The following is a 17,038-nucleotide window of genomic DNA, read 5'->3' on the forward strand; positions in this document are numbered from 1 at the left end:
CTGAGATGATATGTAAGTTTTGTCATTATACAATTATTCCTTAATCAAACTACACTTTATTAAACTACACTTAATCAAACTACACTAATAATTTTTACAACTTATTCCTCAAACTACACTCTTTAGAAAGAAAAAGACATCACTGGTAGCATTTTAATAGTATTAATGGTGCTATATCTACAATAATTATTTGCAATTCTTGTCTGTGTGTATTTGGAGACAGGGTCTCACTATGTAGCCCTCGCTGGCCTAGAAGTAGGCTTGAATTACAGATCATCTGCCTTCTACCTCCAAATTATTTATATATTCTTAACCATTTATTTACTGAAAGGGTACTGCTTACTGGCTTGTTTTTCATAGGCTTGCTCAGCCAGTTTTCTTATAGAAAAAGAACCACCAAACCAGGGATGGCACTATCCACCATAGGCTGGACACTCTCCCAATCACTATTTTTTTTTTTTTTTAAGAAGCCTTACAGTTGGATCTTATGAAGGCATTTTCTCAATTGAGGTTCCTTCCTTTCAAATGACTAGCTTGTATCAAGTTCACATAAAACTAGCCAGGATACATAGTAGGAAAAACTATCCAAAGCTATTAAGGTTACATCGAAAGGACAGAGTTCTTTTTGGCAATCCAGAAAGGCTGAAACTGTTTGGTAATTGTTGACACTGGGTAATAAATACATGAAGTTCCATCACTACAATGGTTTTAAAATACGTCCAAAGATGCATGACCCTTCTCTTACTGGGAAGATTTGGTGTATCTTTTCTTTGAATTTGGGCCGACTTCAGTAACAAAACCATCTTGTATAATGATATTAATATGTTGTAACTTCTAAAGCTAGGTTTAAAAAGCAATGCTGGCCAGGCCTATTTCCTGAAAGTCTCTTATTGAATCCCTAAGCTGTCACGTAAGCAACTGGCCACTTCAAGTCCTAAGTTAGACAAGAGAAAGGAAAGGGAAATGATAAGATACTGTTAAGACAGATCTAATATACATGTATGTGTGTATGTATGTATGTATGTATGTATGTACACAAGCATGGATGTATAAACCCACAACTATACTCTTGCTTCAGCTACGGAAGCTATATGACACAAAGAAATACTTGGCTCAACTCAGATCTTTCTAAACTTTTAATTCGCAGAAATGACAAGTAAAGATAAAATAAATTGTTTAGGGCACAAAATTCTCAGGTGTTTTGTAACAATGAAGGGGAAAAGAACTCATGATCTCCTGCTCTTGAAGACTGACAAATGATAGGTTCTGGGAGGAGGAAGAGTTATTTTTCTTTTAAGGTTAAGTGGTAGGCTGACCCTGTCTAGTAAATGGTCCCAAACCTCAGCACAGGCTCTGGGTTATTGAACAGAAGGGGAGAGAGGGAGGGAGGGAGGGAGAAAGGGAGGGAGGGAGGGAAGGAGAAAAACAGACAGGCAGACTTGAAGCCGGGAGGGAATGGAGTAGTGGGGATGTATACATGCAAGGATAGGGCTCAGAGTAGGAGGTGAATATGATCAAAACACACTGTATGCATGCATGAAGTTCTCAAAAAACTTTATATAAAAAATAACCAATTAAAACAGGTTTCCTTTCATGTATGATGGAAATTTCTTATAAAGCAAAAAGGCAGGGTTGAGGGTTATGTGTTAAGAGATGGCTCAGTGATTTAAAGCACTTGCTGCTCTTGCAGAAGACCTGCATCTGATTCGAGTACCCACTGGCAGCTCACAACTGCCTTCTGTAACTGCACATTCCAGATATTCTTTCGTATCTCCATGGGCATCAAGCATGCATGTGGTGCACAGACATAAATGAAGGCGAAACACTCATAAACAGTAAATACAATCTTTTGTTGTTTGTTTTTCAAGACAGGGTTTCTCGGTGTAACAATTCTGGCTGTCTGGACTTGCTTTGTAGACCAGGCCGGCCTTGAACTCACAGAAATGTGCCTGCCTCTGCCACCCAAGCACAAGGATTACAGGCATGCACCACTGCACACGGCCTCAAGGGTGCTTCTTAAAAAAAAAAAAAAAAAAAAAAAAAGACATACTGGTTATTTTGGTTCTTGGTGTACAGCTATTTTTGCTCTTTCTATACCAACCATTAGGTAGCATTCACTAGCATCTTTTCATGAGCTATATGGCCTTGGGTACTAGTGCAATGGTACTCAGACATACCTAGGATATGCACTACACGGCACTACACGACTCCGTAGGTACAGACACTTAGCTGGTAAGCCAACTAAAACACACACAACAATCAAGAAAACACAATGATTATCACTACCCAACAACCCAAAACAAATGAGTGAGTTGTTTTGTTAAACATCGTCTTATTTTTTTCATTTCCAAGTCAATTTTAAAGAGACAGGGGGAAGAGCCTGGAAATATAGCTCAGTGGTAGGTTGTTTGGCAACACATTTGAGGTCCTTAGTACAAGCCCAACACCAAAAAAAGTAAAAAGAAAAAGAACAATGAAAGAGAGCAAGACAGGTGAAACACAGGGGAGAGAATGAACATGAACTACATGGTATCTCATATCACTTATTTTCAAAACACGCTATTCAGCTCCGTATGCAAACGACATCACTCTGTAAGAATATACCTTTCTCTGGATGCTTCATCTGGGATGCCCAGGCATATTTCTCGGTCAAACCTTCCTGCACGTCTCAAAGCAGGGTCCAATGAGTCTGGTCGGTTAGTAGCTCCAACAACTAGGACTCGAGCTGTAGCTGCCACGTTATTCAGATCTAGTAAGAACCAGACAAAAAAAGAGTAGAGAATAAGACATCCGGAATTTGAAGACAACAATTTTTTTAATCATTTTTTTATTACAATTTATTCACTTTGTATCCCAGCTACGGCCCCCATCCTCGTCCCCTCCCAATCCTTCCCTCCTCCTCTCTCCCATCTCCTACCATCCCCCTTCTCCAGTCAACTGATAGGGGAGGTCCTCCTCCCCTTCCACCTGACTGACCCTAGCCTATCAGGTCTCATCAGGACTGTCTTTCATAGGAAGACAACAATATTTACACAAATCTTTATAAAAAAACTTGTGTACTTTGACATATACATACTTATAAACATTGTCTAATAGATAAAAAGTGTGAGGATAAAGACTGCCTTTCTTACCAGCAATTCACAATCTACTGAGAAATATAAAGCATATAAGTAAGGAAACATGGTGTAAGACGAGTTTAAAGAAGTTTAATAACATCAGCATAAACTAAGCACTGTAATAGATCAAGGGAGACAGTGATGGAGGCACCATAGAACCAGACACTTCAGGAAAGCCTGCAGGGCAAGTACGGTTTCCATAAGCAAAGGTAAAAGTTAGCCAAGTTCTACATGAGCAGCAGCATGAGTAACAGCACATATGTGGCACATGCAAGGCACACAGACAATGTGAGCAGCCCAGGGAGCCTGGGGAAGACAGCAATGCTGCCCCACAAGTACAGGAGAAACCAGAAGAGCAGACAGAACAGTCTAAGCTGCTCTGGTTTACTTTAGAGATACATTTTTAGGAGTGAACAGGATACAGAGTTTAAATTTTATCTTTCACAAATTTGTCAGTTTTATCTTTCATAAGTGTTCTGCCAGTTGAACCAGAATTATATAAAAGAGTCTGTTATACTGCCTCACTGGAAATAACATGATATTCAAATCTAAGTACATTATAAATATCTGATTAGCAAGAATCTGTGAAAAGCTTTTCTCAGAATATAGGCCACAAAAACATGGTAGAAAAAATTGAGACGAAAACAAAACAGTTTCGGGCACTAGGGTGTAATTCCATAACAGAAAGCTTACAGAACACACACCAGGACACAGGTTCAAGCCCTGGGACTGCACAAAAAGTAAAATACAAGTAATTTACAACTGGGCACCAGAGAAACTTGTAATACATATGATGTTATGTAATATTTCAAATTAACTTTCTTTTTTTAAGACAGGGTTTCACTCTGCAGACTAGACTAGGCCTGAAATTCACTATGTAAACCAGTCTAGCTACAACTCACAGCAATTATCCTGTCCCCAGACTGTGTCTGGATAATAGATTACAGGCATATGACACCAAAACATGTTATTTCTTCCTTTTCTTGCTTTTGTTTGTTTTCATGACACATAGGCTGGCCTATAACTCACTAAACAGCCCAGGTTGGCCTCAAACTCTATATGGAAATATTGGTAGAAATGCTTCCATATAATGGAAATGTTAAATGTTAAATCTGCATAGTAAGTTTAAAGAATATTATTAACAGTTAAAGAGGTAAACAGAGCAGTTAGGAGCTCATATTCTTACATAAGACCCTAGTTTTATATCAAATAGCCAGGCCTAAAGGCTGAAAATCACCTGTATCTGTGAGAGCTCTTACAGCATCCACAGGTATTACAGTCACATACACAATCACTGCCCCACATACTTAAAATAATTTTTGGAGGAAAGGAGGATATAGACAAGGATTCACTTTTGTAGCTCTGGCTGGCCTAGAACTCATTATATAGGCCAGGCTGCCCTCGAACTCAGAGACTTGTCTACCTCTGCCTCCCAAGTGCTAGGATTAAAGGTACCTGATGTTACAGCAGGCTAAAAGATTAAAAAAAAAATAAAAGATTTATATATTATTTATACAGTATTCTGCTTGCATGTGTGCCTGCATGCCAGAAGAGGGCACCAGATCTCATTACATATGGTTGTGAGCCACCATGTGGTTGCTGGGAATTAAACTCAGGGCCTTTGGAAGAACAACCAGTGCTCTCCATCACCATAAAAATACTTTTTCAGAGTAAATAAATTCATTAAATTTTCAACATTTCTTAAGGGACAAAGGTACTAGGCAACCCTGAAAATAAACAGCAAAAGCAAACCAATACACTAGTATAGGCGAATTTACTTACACAGAGTTGGGGAGACAGCTCAGGTAGAAAATTGCTTGGTATGCAAGCATGAAGTTCTGAGTTCAAGCCTCAGAACTCATGTTAAAAAAATGCATTTAATGTGGCATGCTTGTAATCTCAGTGCTGGGGAGCTGGAGACAGGCAGACCCCTGGCGCTCACTGGCCAGCTGGTCTAGCCCATTTGGTAAGCACCAAGCCAATTTGACCAATGAAGACTCCTGAAGAATTATATCTGAGATTGACCTCTGGTCTCCCTTCTCAGACACGCTCCCTTCTCTCACACACTCCTGGCACACACATGTGCACCCACATAAATGCATACATACACAAACAGAGCATAATACAATTTGAAATGAATGGAAAATCTTTTACAAAAGAAAGATCCTGAGCCAGATGTGGTGATACATGCCTTTAATCCCTGCGCTCAGACATTAGAGGCAGACAGATCTCTGTGAGTTCAAGACCAGCCTGGTCTACAGAGTGAGTTCCAGGACAGCCAAGGCTACAACAGAAAAACCCTGTCTGGAAAAAAACAAAACAACATCAAAAAAGATCCTGTTTTAGGGGCTGGAGAGTTGGCTCAGCAGTTAAGAGCACTGGCTGCTCTTCCAAAGGACCTGGGTTCAATTCCTAGCACCCACATGGCAGCTCATAAACTGTAACTCCAGTTCTAGAAGATCTAACACCCTCACACACACATACAAGCAGGCAGAATACCAATGTACATAAAAATAAATAAATAAATAAGTAAATCACTTTAAAAAAAAGATCCTGTTTTACGAGATTCACTATTTAAGTGGTTCATCCACACATGTATGACTTTTACATTACATTAAGAAACATATTATCTTAAAAATGATCTGGTTATTTACCATCCATGCACGTTAGAAGCTGAGCTACAATTCTTCGTTCCATGTCTTTGGAAGCAACTTCTCGTTTAGGAGTAATAGCATCAATTTCATCAATAAAAACAACACAGGGTGCACTTGACTAAAAATAAAAATACCACAGCAATATAACTATAAAATAAATTATACTGGCACACAGTGTTTATGTAGTCATAGAATTTTAAGCTGAAGGATCAATCAGCAAAATAACCATAAAGAAGGCAGTTCACATTAATGCTTCTTACTGTTGTGTTCTAAGAGAACCAGGAGACATAAAGAACAGAACGTATCATGGTTTGTGAAATAATCTGAAATGCTTCCGTAAGTCACACATTCGTATGCTAAGAATATAGCAGCAAATTTAAAAGACTGAAACTAAGCATAGTGGTACATGCTAAGAATTCTGGCACTTAGAGAGATCAAGACTTCAAGGACATCCTAGGAAGGATAAGACATTTAAATCTTTCAGTTAACACATGATCAGAACGTTTTGGGTGTTTTGTTGTTGTTGTTGTTGCTCAGGTTTTTAAAATTCATGTTACTTAAAAAAATATTTTTAGTATTAGTGTTTTGTCTGTATACATGTTTTTGTACCACGTGGGCCCCTGGCGCCAGCAGAGGCAAAATGATTACATAAAATGCTCTAGAACTGGAGCTATAGATGGTTGTGAACCACCATGTGAGTGCTAGGAACTAAATCTAGGTCTCTACAAGAGCAGTAAGTGCCCTTAACACTGATCTATCTCTCTAGCCCCCAGATCGTTATTTTTTCATACATAAAAATAAACTAGACACTAGAGTTTAGACAGAATGTTCAAAATAAAGATCAGCCACTTACTAGAGCCAAATTCTCCAAGGCATCAAGTAGTGGATAGTGGATGCTAGAGACAGGGAGAGGGTGGGATGGGCAGTTCCTGTGTACCAGCTACAGCTTCACCGGGGAAGCAGCAGCTCTAGAGGTGGGTGGTGATGACTGCTACACAACATGCCAGTCTGTGTAACAAACTTAGCAGCCAGCCTCTACTTCTTCCCATCTTTTCTGCTAGACATAGTGACACAACAGAGCAAGACAGAGGCAGGTTCTGTTAAGCTCAGGCCAGCCTGATCTGTACAGTGTGTTCTAGGCTAGCAAGGGCTACACAGTAAGACTCTTTCAAAAATTAATGAATTGCTCTTATAATTTATACTAATTATTTATTAGTACAAATATATATAATTACTTATTATTATTGCTGCTAAAATACATTTCTCTCCTAATTTCACATCAGCTTCTGGTAGTTACAATGGTCTGTTTATGAGACACTATATGCTTTAGCTACAAATAAAGACCTAAAATTAAATCCAGTGTGGTAGCACACAACTGTAATTTCAACACTTGAGTGGAAATAAAAGGATCAGAAGTTCAAAGTCAACCTCAGCTACATAAGCAGTTTGAGACCACACTCTGTTACATAAGACCCTGTCTGAAAGGGGTAGGTGGGGAAGGAAACATTAAAACTTTTTATCATTTGTTAGTTTTAGTTACAGAGGTGATTCATGTCTGCTAAAATGCACATGTCATGATTTACAAGACTCTTGCTATGTATTACACATAATTAAAGGTTTTTTAAGAACACTTTCAACTGGGCCTTGTGGTGCATACCTATATCACAGCACTTAGGAGGCTGAGGTTGGAAGGCTGGCTGGCCAGGAATTTAAGGCCAGGCCAGACAAAATAGCAACACACCATCTGAAAATAAATGCATCTTCTGATTTAAACACTCAAAGCCCCATGAGAACTGGGTGCTGTTAGCATCCCAGGTTACTAGGAGACAGAGTAGATGGGTAGGTCTCTTCCCTAATGTTATGTGAAGATACTGAATTGGTTTTCATCTTTCTTGTTGAAGGTTGGTCTGACACATGTTACTAGCCCTCAAGATCTGGTTACATCTATCCATGTTGTGTAAACCTACCTGATTGGCTAATTAAACAGCCTATACCTGGGCAGGCAGAAAGGGGTAGGTATGGCTAAGGTTCCTGGGCTTGGAGAAGACAGAGAGAATCACCTGAGACTGGAAGAGAGGAGGAAGGAGGATGCCACAATGGGTTAGAGTGGAGGAAAAAAAAAAAAAACAACACACGGGCCAAGAAAAAGAACTCCAGTAATAGTGTGAAAAGACCCAGATGAGGAATATAAGCAAGTACCATGGAATTATGGATGAAAGATAGTCCAGTTGAGGATTAAAGCGGATGGCATTAGATGGGGGCTGGGAGATAGATGGTGAGGATATTGAGACAGTGTAAGTGAAATATCTGCCCAGCCTAAGGTAAATAAGGCAATTATAAATCTAACAGGTATCTGTACCTTGTTATTTGTGACAGCAGGTTAAATAATACTGCCATGATAATCTTAGGGCTAATATAAACCTTATATATAGTCCAATACTCAATTTTAAGTTACTACAACATTTCTCTATGAGAATACAGTCATTTAACCACCATACTGTGCTGAAGATAGAGCTTCAACAGGATCCACATATCCTCTTCTAAATTTTAATACAGAAACTGTAGTTAGATTTAATCTCTCTCTGATAAGAATTTTCTTTTCACACTTCTAATCATATAAACAGCATTTGTCCTTGAGGGTTTTTTTTTTTGGGGGGGGTTGGAGTTTTTTCTTTTTTTGGTTGTTTTTGGTTTTCATTTAACAGCCCTGGGTATCCTGTAGACCTCAAAATCACAGCAATCTGCCTGCCAATGCCTCCCTGAGCACTGGAATTAAAGTTATGTGCCACCACACTGGACTTTGCCCTTGAGTTTTAGTGTGTGCATAATCCTAAATATGATAACTATTATATTATTTGCAAGTTGTTTAGTAAACATAAGCTGGAGAAACAAAGTGAATAAAGTATCTTAAGGTCAGTATGTTTTGAACATTTTTAACTCCTGGGTACAACAGCTCAAAGTGTGTCACTAATTACCTTTAGGTTTGTTTCATATGAAACAGATTACTTACCCAAGAGTCTGTATCATTAAATCCACTTTAAATTTTTACACAAGGAAGGTCAGTGAGCAGGATAAAAAATACTAGCACCAGAAAAGCAGTCTCTACTGAAAACTGCAGCATGTGACAAGCTGTCATAGGCAAGAGCTGACTCACCACAGCTTGGTCAAATAAATCTCTGAGCTTTTGCTCAGACTCTCCAGAAACTCCTGACACAATCTCTGGAGCAGCCACTTTCAAAATCGGCAAGTCGAGTTCCTGTGTACAAATACAGAAAAGAATGACCAAACATTAAACAATATTTAACTTCCCCACATTTTCCTTATACAGTCTCTCCCATCAAAATGGGTTTTCTAACAACCTCGGAACCTGCCACAGAGGGCCTCTGAAAGCCTCTGCCGTGCAGACTGTCAAAGCAAATGCTGAGCCTGATGGCCAACTGACAGGCAGAGTGAATGGAATTTTAGGTAAGAAGTGGGAAATAGCAAGAGTTGGAAAGGACAGGAACTCCACAAGGAGAGCTACAGAACAAGAAAATTTGAACACAGGGAACTTCCCAGAGACTCATACTCCAACCAAGGACTATTCATGGAGATAACCTAGAACCCTGACAATGCAGCCACTTCTGATGAGAACTGATAGACTAAGATCAGAAAGAAGGAGAGGAGGACCTCCCCTATCAGTGGACTTGGGGAGGGGCATGCATGCAGAAAGGGGGGGGAAGGGTGGGATCGGGGGGGGGGAGGATGGGATCGGGAGGGGGGAGGATGGGATCGGGAGGGGAGGAGGGAAGGGCTTATGGGGGGATACAAAATGAATAAAGTGTAATTAATAAAAGTTAAATTAAAAAAAAAGAAGAAATAAACTATAAGTAGGTATGCCTGTCAGAAAAAAAACAAAACAAAACACATTTATCAGTTAGTGTGTGTCTGTATTTATCAGTTAGTGTGTCTGTTCATGTACAAGCACAAGCATGTGTGTGCCACTGTGCACAAATGGAGGTCAGAGGACAGCTTGTAAAAGTTGGTTCTCTGCTTCTACCTTGTTTCTTTCTGGTTTCAACATAGGATCATCAAGAATGGTGGAAAGCACCTTTACCCACTGAGCCATCTTTCCAGCCTCCACAATTTCCTGATTTCTCTGTATGGGCCCAAATGCTACTTAAAAAGTATGGACAGATGGTTCAGCAGCTAAGATTACCCACATGGCAATTTACAACTATCTGTAACTCCAGCTCCAGGGGATGCCATGCCCTCTCCTGCCTTCCATGGACACCAGACACACACATGGTGCATAGACATACATGCAGGCAAAATATTCACAAAATAAAACAAAACAAAACAAAAAAAAGTCAGCTGGGTGGTGGTTGTAGCGTGTACCTTTGATCCCAGCACTCAGAAGGGAGAGGCTGGTAGATCTCCGAGTTTAAGGCCAGCCTGGTCTACAGAGTGAATTCCAGGACAGCCAGAGAAACGCTATCTCAAAAAAGCAAACAAACAAAAAACAAAAACAAAAAAACAAAAAAAAGTCTATAGATCTAACTAGTAATTGCAATGCATTCCACCTGTAATGTTTGGCACTTGGGAGACTTTTGAGTTCAATGCTGTGTGGGCTAACAGGGTGAGACCCTGTCTTTAACGAAACCTAAGGCTTTCCTCAAACATATATGCAAACACTATGTCCTAAGGTCTGCTATGCAGTGGCCATAAGATAAATTTATTTTTAAAATAACAAAGCAAGTTTACTTTAAAAACTGAGCGCTTGCTCTATGAATGACTAGAATATACTTGTTCTGCTAACTGAAGTTCCTTGAACTATGTTATACTGTATCATGAAATAAGATTCTGAAAAACTTGATAGGACAAAGTTGGGAGTGCTAGCTTTTTATTTTACAAAAGAAATCTCTTTTTGCGAGTGCAGGGGTGGGTGTGGTTGATATATTGCATTAGATACACTGCATTTGAGAAGTTTTAGAAACATGCGTATCTGACAACACAATGAATTACACTATACAAAGTTTAAGCCTAGGCTAGCTTTAAACTTGCAATCCTGCCTTAAGCATACGAATTTCCCACCTGGAATTTCAAGTGTATACTGCCATGCATGCCTAAGTGATCTTTTAAAACTATTTAAATAGGGCATTATAATAATGAAAATTTTAAATTAATTTAGCTCCAAGAAAAAAAAATACTGTTTTCCTATTTTGGTGATTTTAAGAATGACTAGGATAAAGGGGAAGAAAAGTAAATATAATGTAAACTAAGTGTTCAGAGTTTTTACAGTTATGTTTTGCTCCTCACCCAATTTTTGTCAGACACAATAATTGCATTCATTAAAAATTAAAAATAAAAACACAGCATAAGTAGCAGCATGAAAAAGGTAAACAAAGGAAAGTTGGGGCTAGGGAAGGCTCAGTCTGTAAAGTGCTTGCAGCATGAGAACCAGAGTTTGGACTACAGCACTGATGTAAAAGCCAGCCAGTGGTGCTCCCTGTCTGCAACCCCAGAATGAGCAGGGTAAAGGATGATCCCTGGAATTTGCTGGCTACACATTCTAGCTAAATCACTTGAGAGCCAGGCTCAGTGAGAAACCCTGTCTCAAAACAACAACAAAAAGACAGTAGTAAGGAAGATGATGGGGGAGGAAGAAAGAGAGAGGAGAAGGAAGGGATATTTCTTACTGGTCAAACTTGCTTTCTAAGGAGATATCAGGTTTAACTGAAGTTGAAATTGACCAAAGGTAAAAGCAAACAACAAAAATCAAAGCCCAGCACCGAGTAGCCTCACCCCAGCTATTGCATGTGCAAGTAACGTCTTCCCACAGCCTGGTGGCCCATGCAGGAGAACGCCGCGAGGGGCCACGACACCAAGGTGCTGGTACACTTCTGGGTGGCGCATGTGTATGAGCATCTTGCAGACTTCCTGTCAAGGATTAAACAAAAAAGATGTCTTCCTCAGCCCAAGAAAGAAAGTCAAAGCAGAATGAAATGTCCCTTTTTTGGAACACCAAAATATAGCAGTTAGAACACACTTTAGGCTGGGACTTGAGCTTGAATGCCAGCTTTTAGTATACCGTGCAAATAACTTCAGTATCGACATGCTTCTATTTCCTATGCTGGAAAATATCTATCTCATAAAACACCATGAAAAGTGACTTAGTGACCGTAAAAGAGGAGACACTAAAAACCTGTAGCCACTATCATCAGTGCTGTTAGTGCACTATCATCAGTGCAACTTATAAAGCATGTACTCCACACACACTGGAACTAAAAATATGAGAAGACAGGAAACTTCATTTCTCTTTGGAACCCTAAGGATCATGTTTGCCAATCTCACCTTCCCAGTCTTTTCTATACTTACTTCACATTAAGAACCAAAAGTGCTGGAAAGAAGGGCCAGTGGTTAACAACACTGGCTGCTCTTGAAGAGGACCTGGGTTCCTTTCCCAGCACCTACATGGTGGCTCACAACTGTCTGTAACTGTCTGAATCTGCCAACCCCTTCCAGCCTGAGGGCACCAGGCATGTAGGTTGTACACAGACTTGCATGTAAGCAGAACACCTATATACATAAAGTAATTTTTTAATTTAAATTACAAACAGGTAGGCTTGTATAGATGTTTAACAATATACCCATTTCATGTAATGGCATTTCTCAGTTGGCACTAACTTTTAATGTTGCATCATTGCCTCCAATATCTTCAAACTTCACATTGGAAATCTGCAACTCTGTACTTCTTACTTTAGCTGGAAAAAAAAAGGTGGAAAGATGAGTGATTCCATACAAACATACAACTAAAGCTCCATTAGATAACAAATGTTTTCAACTGGCTATTTCCACACACAAATAGTTCTCAAGCAAAACAATTCAAAACAGTGACCCCTCTTCTCTCAGAGCAAACACACCACTGCAGCCCACAGCTCACCTTTCTTTTGTAGAACAGCTTGTATTTCTCCATCTACTTCTTGAAGATCCTCTGTCTTTCTTTTGTTTCTTTTGCTCTTTGGCCTACCTTTCCTTTTCTTATCACTTTCCAGAAGAGAAGAATCTTTTAAATTCTGGGGAGAAAATAAAATTTAAATATGCTGTACTTCAATTACAATGCTAATAGATAGTTTTCAAAGACAGAAATATATAGAGACATAGATCCATTTGTGCTGCTGCACTGCTAACTGCTGCCAACCTTTTTGCTCGAAGATGCTCCCTTCTTTCAGAAACCTAAATGCATAGATTAAATCTTAAAATTTACTAACTTTCTTTCTAGGCTCCGCCAATTGACCAGTTAAACTTAATCTGAATTAAGGCAGATTAACATCAGGTTCTTATCAACTGTAATAATGTTCTCCATTGATGAATAGTTACAGCTTAAAGCAAAGGTATTTGGGAAAAGAAGTTGGGGTAATCTTTAGTATACTGTCATGGGTGTCTTTGTATATGCAATCACTGATTGCTAAACAGGCAGAAAGCTGAGTACTGTGCAGATTATTGTTATTCTTATGTCTTACCACCTGCCTCATATTTTGTAAACACTCTTCCTCTCACTTTTTGATTGGCTTAATAAAGAGCTGCAGCTGATAGGCAGGAGAAAAAAGGCAGGACTTCTGGGCTGAGAGAGAATCTCGAGGCTAAGAACCAAATGTAGGGATTTGCAGGGGCAACATGGGAAGGAACAGATGCAGGAACTGAGTGAGAGAGAGAGGTAACAGGATGTAGGCCAGGAATTGTCAGGTTAGAATATCTGAGAATCTGTCCATCTATAATGCCTAAATTATAAATAATTACAATTATAATTATAAATAATAAGTGTCTTCATTCATCCGCTGGCAGGTCCAAGAAAAACCCACTAGAAAAAGGCCCATTAATAACATAAAAGAAAAACCTGTAACTCCAACACTTTGGGAGTGAAACCAGAAGGATCAGAAGTTAGCTACATGGCAATTTCAAGGATGGACTAGGCTACAAGAGACCCTATTTCAAAATCCAAAATCAAAACAGGTTGTAAAATCTTTATCATAAAATCATGAGCACTGAGTTCAGAACCCCCCAGCCCCACCCCACTAAAAAGCTGTGTATAATGGGGTGGGTCTGTATTGCCAGTGCTAGGGAGAAGACAAGAGACTCCCCAGAGCTTGCTGGTTACCAGTATAGCCGAGATTTAGTGAGATACTTGGAAACCACAGACACGCCCCTCTGTGTATGTGTTTGTTCTATTGTTTTGTTTTGAGACAGGGTTTCTCTGGGTAGTCCTGGCTAGAACTCACTCTGTGGACCAGGATGGCCTTGAAAATGAGTTAGCATTTCCCAGCTGACTTCTCTTTCTCAAAGAAAAGATAGAGAGCAATTGAAAAAGACATCTGACATTCATCTCTGGTATATTACCCCACACATGCATTTGCACACAAATATGCGCACACAAACAGACACACATACACACACACAACACACACCCCCTCCAAACACATATGCACTCATGAAAAAATTTGTCAAATCAAGGCTCAGTGCTTAGAAACTAATTATAGCAGCACTGTTCAAGAGAAATACAATACAAGCCACACATACTTTACATATTCTAATAACCACTTAAACGTAAAGAACCAAATGCATTTCATTTTTCTTGGGGACTACTGAACCCAGGGCTTTACATATACTAAACACTAAATGTACCACTGAGCCATACTCCTTTTTAAGTAACACATCACAAACATTCACCATTCAACAGTTTAGAAAAGTTAGTAAAGAGCTAGGCATAGAGATGCACACTTAGAATCTCAGCACTCAGAAGACACAAGTAGGATTGCCTCAAATTTACGGGCATCTTAGTCTACAGAGCAAGTTCTAGGGCAACCAGAACAATATAGAGAGAAATTCTGTCTCAAAACAAGTTACTAATGAGGTTTCTTTGGTTGTTGGTTGGTGGGTAAGTTGGTTGGTTGAGACAGGGTTTCTCTGTGTAGCCTTGTCTGTCCTGGAACTAGCTCTGTAAAAGTACAGGCTGGCCTCAAACTCAGAAAGATCTGCCTGCCTCTGCCTCTTGAGTGCTAGGGTTAAAGGTGTGTGTCACCACTGCCCAGCACTAAGATTTTATATTGTGCTTTTTAGTTAACTCTTCACATGCTAAAGTATACTGAAAATTCATAATACAACCCAATTTGGATACAAAATTTTTAAGGGTAGTACTTTATTTGGACTTTGGAAAATTTATACCTGAAAAGGTTGGTCCCTATATCTGGTTGTTTCAAATATATTTCAAGGTTTTTCCTTTTTTTTTTTTTTTTTTTAGATTTATTTATTTATTTAATGTATATGGGCACTCTGTTTTCATGCATACCAGAAGAAGAAATCAGATTCCATTGCAGATGGTTGTGAGCCACCATGTAATTGCTGGGAATTGAACTCAGGACCTCTGAAAGAGCAGTCAGTGCTCTCAACCGCTGAGCCATCTCTCTATAGAGCCTCCTATTTCAAGGTTTTTCAAAAACCAAGTATTGACTTCACATTTAAATGAAAAACACAACTCCTTAGTTGCACCAGCCACAGTTCAAGTACTATGAAACCACTTGTGGCTAGCACTTACCACACAGGAGAGCCCTACAGGATACCTGTGTTGGAATGTTCTTTTTATGCACTGTGTAAAGTTGTCCTTCTGTACCAGCAACTCTGCTATTGTTATTCTTATGGCTGCATCATATTTTGTACACATTCTTCTCCTTCACCTTCTGATTGATTTAGTAAAGAGCTGAAGAGCCTGGAACTAGGCAGAAGATAGACAGGACTTCTGGGCAGAGCCAGGAACTCAGGTAAAGAATCAAGAACAGGAGATTCAACAGCCAGACATGAAGGAACAGAGGTGCCAGGACTGAAAACAGTTAACAAGTTACATGGGAGAATGTAGATTAATATAAACAGGTTAATTTAAGCTATAACGGCTGGAGCTGAAGAGATGACTCAGTAGTTAAGAGCACTGACTGTTCTTCTAGAGGACCAGGGTTCAATTCCTAGCACCCACTGTCTGTAACTCCAAGATCTGACACCCTCACACAGACATATATGCAGGCACATAAAATAAAAAAATAAGGGCTGGAGAGATGGCTCAGAGGTTAAGAGCACTTGCTGCTCTTCCAAAGGTCCTGAGTTCAATTCCCAGCAACCACGTGGTGGCGCATAAACATCTATAGTAAGATCTTGTGTGCAGGCAGAATGTTCTATAAATAATAAATAAATCTTCAAAAAAAAAAAAGAATATTTTTTTTTTAAAGTTGTATGAGCTAACCTAAGGCCAAGTTTTATATATAAATAAAAAGTCTCCGTGTCATCACTTGGGTGCTGGTGCCTCGAGACAGTATGGAGGTAGATAACCTGTCAATGTACAATGGGGTAAATTAGCAGAAAGCCTCATTTGCTTGGCTATGAATTTATTTTAGAATAATCAGTTAAGACAGCAAATGTCCATATATGTTTACGTACATCTGTTGAGTCTTATTTGTGTTATGTATATGTATGAGTGTGAAGAACAAAGGTCAACATCTAGTGTATTCTACAATTATTTTCCACCTTTTTCCTTTGAGACAGGATCTCTCTACATAGACTGGCTGTCTGGAAACTATCAATGGAGACCATGCTAGCCTTGAGCTCAAAGAGATCCACTGGTTTCAGTCTCCCCAGTGCTGAGATTAAAGGCATGCGTCGGCCACTAAACCTCACTCCTCTTTATTTTCTGAGACAGGATCTCTCACTAAAGCTGCAGTTGGCCCATTTGGCTAAGTTAACTGGCTAAGAAACCCAAGGGGAAAGAACTGGAACATACATACCAAGCAGGAGCTGGCTGGGCCTAAGGGATGTCTGATGGGACTGGCCACCCCTGGTGGGTGGGGAAAGCTGGGTTTTGTAAAAGGAATTTTTATTTGCCTTTTCAGTTGTTGTCTGGGAGGCTTACTACCTCCTTCTGCTAAGCTATGCCTGGTCATGAAAGATTCTAGCGTCCAAACAATCTAACCCAGGCCTAGAGCGCTTTCAGTCTGAGACTTACAGCTGAATAAGCTCACCCTTTCTTGTTCTTACTGAGGTCTGGTTCAACTCAGATGTTCTGGCTCAAACTCCTCTCCCAACTGACTTTTACATTCTGGCTTTTCTCTCGGTCTCTGAATTGCTCTACTTGGCCTCAAACTAACTCAAGCAATCTGCTCTAATCTCCTGGCTCCTTTTCATTCTCTGGCTCATTTGGTCTTCACCTCAGTTCTCTCTCTGCAACCTGTCTATTACTGTCCCAGTAAA

At 39.6% G+C, this 17,038-nt stretch overlaps 1 protein-coding gene across 9 annotated transcripts in view; it reads right to left on the minus strand.

Annotated features, from left to right (window-relative positions):
- Positions 1–17,038, minus strand: part of Nvl (nuclear VCP like) — a 77,200-nt gene that overhangs the window by 49,518 nt on the left and 10,644 nt on the right. For all 9 annotated transcript variants that reach the window (XR_009584664.1, XR_009584665.1, XR_009584662.1 and 6 more), the window contains 6 exons: positions 12,693–12,825; positions 12,437–12,513; positions 11,555–11,689; positions 8,925–9,026; positions 5,771–5,888; positions 2,605–2,749 (listed from right to left, as the gene is read on the minus strand). Coding sequence is in view for 5 of the 9 variants with exons in the window: in XM_060364828.1 (XP_060220811.1) it covers positions 2,605–2,749; positions 5,771–5,888; positions 8,925–9,026; positions 11,555–11,689; positions 12,437–12,513; positions 12,693–12,825 (710 nt within the window). In the remaining 4 variants the exon portion in view is untranslated. The remainder of the gene's footprint in view (positions 1–2,604; positions 2,750–5,770; positions 5,889–8,924; positions 9,027–11,554; positions 11,690–12,436; positions 12,514–12,692; positions 12,826–17,038) is intronic.

This window comes from Meriones unguiculatus, chromosome 11 (genome assembly GCF_030254825.1).
Source record: "Meriones unguiculatus strain TT.TT164.6M chromosome 11, Bangor_MerUng_6.1, whole genome shotgun sequence".
In the NCBI taxonomy this organism is placed as follows: domain Eukaryota; kingdom Metazoa; phylum Chordata; class Mammalia; order Rodentia; family Muridae; genus Meriones; species Meriones unguiculatus.